Raw genomic sequence first — 9,205 nt, 5'->3', positions numbered from 1 at the left:
ATTTTTTTTTTTTTTTTTTTTTTTTAGACGGAGTCTCACTCTGTCACCCAGGCTGGAGTGCAGTGGCATGATCTCAGCTCACTGCACCCTCCACCTCCCAGGTTCAAGCGATTCTCCTGCCTCAACTTCCCAAGTATCTGGGACTACAGGTGTGCACCACCACACCCAGCTAACTTTTGTATTTTTAGTAGAGACGGGGTTTCACCATGTTGGCCAGGATGCTCTCCATCTCTTGACCTTGTGATCCACCCACCTCTGCCTCCCAAAGTGCTGGGATTACAGGCTGGAGCACCACACCTGGCCTATTTTAATTTATTTTTAAGACACAGTTTCACCTCTGTTGCCCAGGCTGGGAGTGCAGTGGTGTGATCTCGGCACACTGCAGCCTCCGCCTTCTGGATTCAAGCGATTCTCCTGCCTCAACCTCCCGAGCAGCTAGGATTTCAGGTGCCGGGCCCCCATGGTTGGATAATTTTTGAATTTTTAGTGAGACAGGGTTTCAGCATGTTGGCCAGGCTGGTCTTAAACTCCTGACCTCAAGCCATCCTTCCACCTTGGCCTCCCAAAGTGCTGGGATCACAGACATGAGCCATCATGCCTGGCCTATTTTTTATTTATTTTTTAATGTTTCAAAATTTTTTGTTAGTGGAAATCTGTTTGAATTTATAACATGTAGAGGTGACACTGAAGATGTGAAAAGAATGAAAACATTTTCCTGGAATCTTGAACAAGAGAATAAAAAACACAAGGGAACAGTGAAAGGCTGGGCGCGGTGACTCACCGGGTGACTGACTGTGAGATCCTGTCTCAGAGAGAGAGAAGGAAGGAAGGAAGGAAGGAAAATAACAAGTGTTGGTGAGGATGTGGACAGATGGGAACTGCTGTGTAGTGTTGCTGGGCATGTCAAATGCTGCAGCCACTAAGGAAAACGGTGTGGCTGCTCATCCAAAAGTTAAACATAAAATTATCCTATGAGCCAGGGATTCCACTTATAGAGAGATGCCCAAGAGAAATGAAAACAAATACTTGAACATGAATGTATATAGCAGCATTATTCACAACAGGCAAACGATGGAAGCAGCCCAAGTGTCCGTCAGTGGATGAACAGTTAAACAAAGCCTGGTACATGCAGTGGAGCAGTATTCAGCCATAGAAAAGAATATGATATGCATCTGTGATGCAGCATGGATGAGCCTCAGAAATATGATAAATGAAAGACGCCAGATATAAGAGGACATGTGTGATTCCCCTGATATGAAATATCCACCACAGGCTCGCCCGTGGAGACAGGACACAGATCAGGGGTTGGCTGGGAGGAGTGGGGAATAGGGAGCTGTTGCTGCGGGATTTCTTTCCGGGGTGAAGAAAATGGGAACTAGGGCCAGGTGCCGTGGCTGCAGCCTGTAATCCCAGCACTTTGGGTGGCTGAGGCAGGTGGATCGCTTGAGCTCAGGAGTTTGAGACCAGCCTGGCCAATGTGGGGAAACCCTATGTCTACTAAAAATACAAAAATTAGCCTGTTGTGGTGGCACACACCTGTAATCCCAGCTACTCGGGTGGCTGAGGCAGGAGAGTCGCTTGAACCCAGGAGGCAGAGGTTGCAGTGAGCCTAGATTACGCCACTGCACTCCAGCCTGTGTAACAGGTAAGACTCTGTCTCAAAAAAAAAAAAAAAAAAAAAAAAGCCTAATTACACACATATCCACACATGAGAGAAATTCAGAATGAATGCAAAGCGAACGCTGATTGGGTGTCTGGTGACTGGCTTACCGGGGCTGATGGGCGCTGGTGACTAACTTATAGAGGTTTTTGTGTGTGTCCCTGATCCTGTGGCAAGCCTTTTGAATTCTCAAGCTGAGAGCGGTGTCCGCGTTCCAGAGGACGGTCCCCTAGGTGTAGAATGCCACGTTCTAACCATGGCGAGGAGGGTGCCGGGAGCCAAGGCGGGTGGCCCCAGCAGCCGGGACGGTGAGCAAGCCGCCCGGCCAGCCTTGCCCTTGCAGCTGAGTCAGGTGGTCGGGCCTCACTGCAGTCATGGGTGGGTGGAGAGGGCACACAGAGAGGGGCCCGCGCCGGCCCCCGGCACAGCCGTCCTCTGCTTGGCCTCTCCTTTGGTGGCCGCTGGATGCTGACTAACTGAGTGCCCTTTGCGGGATCTTCCCTCTTGAGAGGCTCTGGGCTTGGCTGCTGGGCTGTGGTTCCCGATGAGGGAAGAGGGGACTCCACTGGAGCAGGGCCATTTGGGTTGGAGGCATTGATGGGATGGAGGCTCCGGTGGAGCTTCCCTTCCTCAGCTTCCTGCTGCGTCCGGCTGTGAGGTCTCCCAGCGGTGCCTGGTGTGGAAGGGAGGTGCTGGATGAGCATGCCTGCTGCTCTGGGGGCTCAGGAGGCCTGGCCCGGCTGGACCGGGGGTGCCGGCACCTGCCTGTTCCTTCTGGGTCAGTCTCTGCAGTGCGTCTGTGTTCTGAGCACAAGCCCAGCCATTCGGGTGGAGGCCCAGGGGTGCTGGAAGCCTGGTGGGGTGCCGCCTCTGGCGTGGACAGTTCTTCTCTTACGTGGATTTGCCCTGCCCGTCTGCAGGAGCTGCTGCTTGGTCTCCCCACGCCCTCCTGCCCGTGGGCCCTGGAGGCAGAGGGTGCTGGGGACCTGGTCAGTGCCCACCGTGGGTGTCCCTGCCTGGGCCTTCTGGAGAGGAGGTGGCCCCTGAGGTGGGGTCTGTGTGAGTCTGCTGAAGCTGTGTGTGGGGTGCACATCCCTGCCCTGTCTGAAGGGGTCATGTTTCAACAGGGAGCTGCATCAGAGGTTTTGGTAGATGCTACTGTAGACCTCATGTCCGATGAGTGGGAAGCTGCTAATACCATGCCCAGCAAGAGAAGGAAGCAGGACGCAGCCCTGTGTGAGGCCGCCGGCGTGCCTTCTGCAGACTGTCAGCAGGTAGCCCGAGTCGATAGTTGGACAGAACGCTCCCCGCCACCCCGTGCAGGCCGGCAGAGCCACCTGGCACTTCCAGCCCTCGCGTCCCGGCCGGCCGAGGAAGGCTGCCCGGGACGGGCGCTCTCGGGTCACCCTCAGGCTGTGACAGAGCAGCGCTGATTCAGGCATGGCTCTTGTGACTCTGAGGACGTTGTGCTAGCAGTGAATTTCAGCTTGATTGTGCTTGCCTTCTTACTCCGTGCAGCCGTCCCCCTGCACACCTGGAGAAGCCTAACCTGGCTGCACTCACTTGGATAAAGCCCCAGCAGCAATACAGGCTTCACTACAGAGAGCACAGGGGAGTCCAGGCAGGTGGGGGCCAGACCTGACCTCTGCCTGATATGTGGTCTTGGATGGGGCCCCCACACGGGGGTGTAGTGGAAGCCCTGCTCAGTCAGTTTAGTCTCTGGTTCCTGGAAGTTGAAATCCTTTTTTCTTTTTCTTTTTTTTTTTTAGATGGAGTCTTGCACTATTGCCCAGGCTGGAGTGCAGTGGCGCAATCTCGGCTCACTGCAACCTCCGCCTCCTGGGTTCAAGCGACTCTGTAGTAGCTGGGACTACAGGCGCCTCCCACCACGCCCAGCTAATTTTTTTTTTTTTTGTATTTTTGGTAGAGGCAGGGTTCCACCATGTTGGCCAGGCTGGCCTCAAACTCCTGGCCTCAAATAATCCACCCACCTCGGCCTCCCAGAGTGCTGGGATTACAGGTGTGAGCCACTGTGCCTGGCCAAAATCCTGACTTTTTCTATAGCATTTAGGAGTATTATAGGATTCACTAATAATATCAAAAAATGAAACTAACACATGTAATAAAAGGACTTCTGCTTTTGAGGAAAAGCAAAGGAGTTTCATACATTGAAGAATGATGCTTGTGAAGTTGATTACTTTTTTACAGAGTAAAAAATTGTTGGGCTCCCCCACCTTCCCCACTCTGCCTGCCTCCCCGAAACCCGACCTGAGATGGTCACGTGTTCATTGAACAGCGATTTCCTGGACTTGCACCACCTGTGGGCAGCCCTAGGTCTCAGGTGTAGGCAGAAGCCTTCGAGCCAGGTGTGCTGTTTCCTCTGTGGGTGGGGGCTTGGCTGTGAGCCCGCTCCTGCAGCACTTGGGAAATGCAGGCAGCATCTGCACGAGCTGGACTTACCAGACCTGAGGCACAGTGCGGGTGGAGAGCTCATTCACAATAGCAACACAAATATGAGAACCAACTTGTAAAACAAAGATCTGATTCATAGGACATGCGAGGACAAAGCTCTGGGGCTCTGCAGATGATAAAGTCCATGGGGAGGTGGGCCCTTCCCCAGAGAGAATGTGGGAGGTTTAGTACTAGGAGGTGTCTGCTCTCACCCAGTGATGTGTTAACCTAACCAACTAATTCATGTATAACAGTAGTATAGCTCTGAATGTGTTTGATGGTTTTGGTTTTATTTTGAGACAGGGTCTCGCTCTGTGTCCCAGGCTGGAGTGCAGTGGTAAAATCATAGCTCATTGCAGCCTTGACCTCCTGGGCTCAAGCAATCCTCCTGCCTCAGCCTCCCGAGTAGCTGGGATTACAGGTGTGCACTACTGTTGGAAATAGACGCTCGGTGCCGCAAAGAACAATCAGCACTGAGACAAAGGCTCTTTCAGCAACGCAATGTTTACTTCCTGGACTGCAGGAAGGGTACTCTCACGGGCCATCCTGCCACGAGAGTACGCTGAATGAAGGGAAACACACAAAGTTATCCCTTACGCATTTGGGGTCGTCCTCACTGCTGTGTCTGATCTCCGTTGGTTGAAGTCAGACCTCACAATTTAAACTAAAACCCGACTGGCTAATAACTTAAAACTTTTCTAAACAGGTAAAAGCCATGGAGAGCTGGGACATGCCTGTGAGCACGTCCCGCACAGACATTCGGTAAAGTAGAAGGACGTAGAATGTGCTATGTGCCTGTCTAACAGCTACCCAGAATCGGGCTTCAGAAAGTCATTCGCACACTTCTTCTTTAACGAGAAAGGAAACTTTAAAAAGGAGCTTTTTTACTTCTCACCATGACCACGCCCAGTTAATTCTTTAAATTTTTGCTAGAGATGGGGTCTTGCTATGTTACCCAGGCTGGTCTCAAACTCCTGGGCTCAAGCGATTCTCCCGCCCCAGCCTCCCAAAGTGCTGGAATTACAGACATAAACCACCGCACCTAGCCTGGTTTTGTATTTTTGGAAGTTGACAGAAAGGTTTTAAACTATACATTGGTGAGACTACTTCACGGATGTGAGAAGGATGAAAAGTGGATGGGAGATTTATAGTAAAGCTGTACACGTACATGGGTGGAAAGGTTCCCATGGAGGAACAGAGAGGCGCGACCTGGGGGTGTGCAGTGAGCAGGAGACGTGAGCACGCGCTCGACGGCGCCGCATGTGCTGGCTGGGGCGCACGTGTACACCGGGTGTACACCGGGTGTGGAACATGGGGCGTCTGAACCACGGGCTCAGCATTGGGGCAGCACAGCGTAGACTCCCAGCGCGTACTCACACTGAAATACACAGTGGACCCTTGGTGCCCACAGGATTTTGGTTCCAATAAAGCACGAAGGGCCGCGAAATAAACCTCTCAAACACCGGACTGGGAAGGAAGTGGTGAATTATTTGGCCGGGGGCTGTGGTGGGTCTGGATGCCCCAAATAGCCGAGCCCCCAAACAAAGAAAATCCCTGTCCTTATAAATGCTTACACTTCTAGAAATTACATGTGAGAGGGTCTTGGGCTTACAGCTCCAGAAATTACATATGAAAGGCTCTTGGTCCATGGAGTAGCCGTGGGGTAGGTGACTTAGATGGGGGTGTGATCGTGTTTAAGTAAAATCAGTGCCTTCCGGAAAGATTCCTGCATACCATGCCTGCGACCTACAGGAGGGCACTTAAGGTGGTGCCCGGTCTGCCAGCCTTTACTTCTCCTATTGAAATGCAGTGTGGAAGCTAAGGGGGAGGTGGTCTTTGACGCTTAGGTCTCCTTTGTCACCAGGATCCCAGATGACACCAAAATCCAAGGACGTCCAGTCCCAGATATGAAACAGTCTGGCATCTGCACGTAACCCACGAGCGTCCCCCATGCACTTTATTTTTTATTTTTATTTTTATTTTTTTGAGATGGAATCTCCCTCTGTTGCCCAGGCTGGAGTGCAGTAGCATGATCTCGGCTCCCTGCAACCTCCGCCTCCCGGGTTCAAGTGAGTCTCCTGCCTCAGCCTCCCGAGTAGCTAGGATTACAGGCATGTGCCATGACGCGTGGCTAATGTTTGTATTTTTGGTAGAGACGGAGTTTTACCATGTTGGCCAGGCTGGTCTCAAACTCCTGACGTCAAAGGATCTGCCCGCCTCGGCCTCCCAAAGTGCTGGGATTACGGGTGTGAGCCACGGCGCCCAGCTGCCTACACCTGCACCTTAATTCATCTCTAGATGCCTTACAGCACCGAACAGGACATCCATGGTGTGTAAACCGTGGATACGTGCTGTTTTCCCTTGTGTTCTTTCTCATTGTTGTCTCTTTTTGTTGTTTTCTTCCCCAATACTTTCTGTCTGTGGTTGGTTGAATCTGTGGGTGTGGAGAGCTGACTGTATACCAGCTTTATTGAATATTTTTATTTTTAATTTTATGATTATTATTTTTGAGGCAGAGTCTCGCTCTGTCACCCAGGCTGGAGCGCAGTGGCGCAGTCTCGGCTCACTGCTCTGCCTGCCGGGTTCAAGCGATTCTCCTGCCTCAGGCTCTAGAGTTTCATGGGTTTTCTCCATGTTGGCCAGGCTTGTCCCGAACTCCTGACCTCAGGTGATTCACCTGCCTCGGCCTCTCAGAGTGCTGGAATTACAGATGTGAGCCACCGCGCCCGGCCTGATTCAATGTGTGAATGTAAAACAGCACCCTAAAAGCTATAGAAAACATAGAGTAATAGTTGTAAAGTTATGTAAACAGTTCTAAGCCTCACCCCCTAAAATTACAAATACTCCTCTGGTTATGCAGTTAGAGGTTCTGGGTCAAAGACCATGAAACTCTTCGATGGAAAAGCAGAACCAGGAGGCCCTGGCAGCACTCACTGAGATGCACGTGGTCTGTCAGGGCCAGTCGGCCGTTCACACAGGAAGAGCTGAGCGCGGTGAGCCTGGGGCTGCCCTCCGAGGCCTCAGCCCTGCAGGTGTCATGGTATCAGAGGGCTTTCGTTTCTGTTGAAGAGGGTCTGGGCTGGCAGCTGGAAGGCAGTGGTCTTCCAGGAACTGGGTCGTGGTCCCTCCATGGGTCTCTCCTGCAGTTGTCCCTGCATTTACTGCTGTCTTTCCACAGCGCCGTGTGGTGGAGGGGGGTGAGGCCAGCCCTGGCCCCTGCCTCCAGCCTCCCCGGGCTCTGCCCACCGCCCTGGTGTGCTGCTGCCGCTGCTGTTTCTCACTGCTGGCCACTCCCCTCCTGCAAGGCAGGCCCCAGGGAGGGCTGCTGGCAGCTGTTCTAAGGTCTGAACCCTTTGCTACAGGGAGGAAAGGAGCGGCAGGGGCCTGATTCTTCCATGCCGGTGGGAGTGGGGGTGGGGGTGGTCAGGAGCCTGTCTTTATGGGGTCCTCTTGTTCCAGGCTGTGACTCAGCAGTCTAGAGCCTGAGGATTCTCTGTCTGTTCCTGCCAGAGCCTGATTTTGTCATCGAAGCTGTTAGAGCATCCATGACCGTGGCTTAGTTTCAGCTTTCATAATTAGGAAATAATTTGAGGTTTGATTACTTTAACCATTAGAAATCTTTGCGTTATGACGGGGAGCGGTGGCTCATGCCTGTAATCCCAGCACTTTGGGAGGCTGAGGCGGGTGGATCACCTGAGGTCAGGAGTTCAAGACCAGCCTGGCCAACATGGTGAAACCCCATCTATACTAAAAATACAAAAATTACAGCCGGGTGCAGTGGCTCACGTCTGTAATCCCAGCACTTTGGGAGGCGGAGGCGGGCGGATCACAAGGTCAGGAGTTCAAGACCAGCTTGACCAACATGGTGAAGCCCATCTCTACAAAAATAAAAAAAATTAACCAGGCATGGTGGTAGGTGCCTGTAATCCTGCTACTCGGGAGGCTGAGGCAGAAGAATCACTTGAACCTGGGAGGCAGAGGTTGCGATGAGCTGATATTGCACCATTGAACTCCACCTTGGGCAACAAGAGCAAAACTCCATCTCCAAAAAAAAAAAAAAAAAAAAATACGTTGAATTGCAAATAATGGGAAGCCACGTCCGATGAGCCCCTGGGCTGCAGGCGAGGCGTCTCCGCCCTGTCTGCTCTGCCTTCCTCACGTGGCTGCCCCATGCCAAGCCTCCCACCAGCTGTCTCCCGTCACTCCCTTGTGCCACACAGTGGCTTCCCTGCGATCCACCTTCCACTGCGTCATTCAGGGGACAACAGAGTGCCTCCTCTGGTGATTGATTCCTCCGGAGAGAGGAAGCATTTCCTCAAATCTCATTGGCTCTGATTGGCTCAGGCGCCAATCCCCTAGGGGGTCCCTGTGGCCAGGATGATATTAGTCAGTGGTTGACATCAGCCCACGCTCAAGAGCTGCCTCTGGGGCTGGAGTGGAGGTGATTCTACTCAAACCACGTGGCCAAGAACAGGGAGAGCCAGGGGACCATTCTCCAGGATGGGCCATTCTGCACCGTCACCAGATGGCCACAAACACCTGCTGTGTGTGGACAATGACTGGCTACAGCAGCAATGATGGGCTCCTTGCGTGTGCCAGGCAGTGTCCTACCACCCTCGGTGTGCTTTGTCCCATTTGGTCACCCTCAGTGGCCCTCTGATGTGGGGACATCTGCTGTCTCCACTTTAAAGATAACAGGGAGACGAGGCCCACAGTGGCCCAGTGACCCACCTGGGGTTGCCCATCCTGTAGCGCATGGGGTGAGCTGGATGGGAACTCAGCAGGCCCTCCAACCCAGCCCAGACGCCACTGCATGGCAGCCCCAGAGACAGGAGGCAGCCAGCAAGGCAGATGGTGTCATCGTCTCTCCAAGGTTAGGCTGTCTTCAGGGTTCAGCCCCCACCTGCCAGGCCTCCCAAGCACAGTGAAGGGTTGTGCAGCACCTGCCTGTTTCTTGATGGCATCTTGCTTCCCCCTGTCAGTAGGTCCCCTGACAGCTGACCAGTCTGTCATTCAGAGGCTGACATTTGTCCTGATGACCCTGCTCACCAGGGCTGGGCCCCAGCCCCAGCCCCAGCCCCAGCCCCAGCCCCA

At 53.1% G+C, this 9,205-nt stretch overlaps 1 protein-coding gene across 3 annotated transcripts in view; it reads left to right on the top strand.

The window, feature by feature from the left end:
* The window catches only part of RNF213 (ring finger protein 213), a 117,441-nt gene that overhangs the window by 13,920 nt on the left and 94,316 nt on the right, over positions 1–9,205 (top strand). For 2 of the 3 annotated variants that reach the window (XM_032241418.1, XM_032241417.1), the window contains exon 3: positions 2,788–2,934. The exons of the other annotated variant lie outside the window; for it this stretch is intronic. In XM_032241418.1, the coding sequence (XP_032097309.1) occupies positions 2,788–2,934 (147 nt within the window). The remainder of the gene's footprint in view (positions 1–2,787; positions 2,935–9,205) is intronic. 3 annotated transcript variants of the gene reach the window in all.

The sequence above is a fragment of the Sapajus apella genome, unplaced genomic scaffold (genome assembly GCF_009761245.1).
Source record: "Sapajus apella isolate SASKATOON/1434 unplaced genomic scaffold, GSC_monkey_1.0 scaffold48, whole genome shotgun sequence".
NCBI lineage: Eukaryota > Metazoa > Chordata > Mammalia > Primates > Cebidae > Sapajus > Sapajus apella.
The sequence above is the reverse complement of the archived record's forward strand: the minus strand, read 5'-3'. Positions and strand labels throughout refer to the sequence as shown.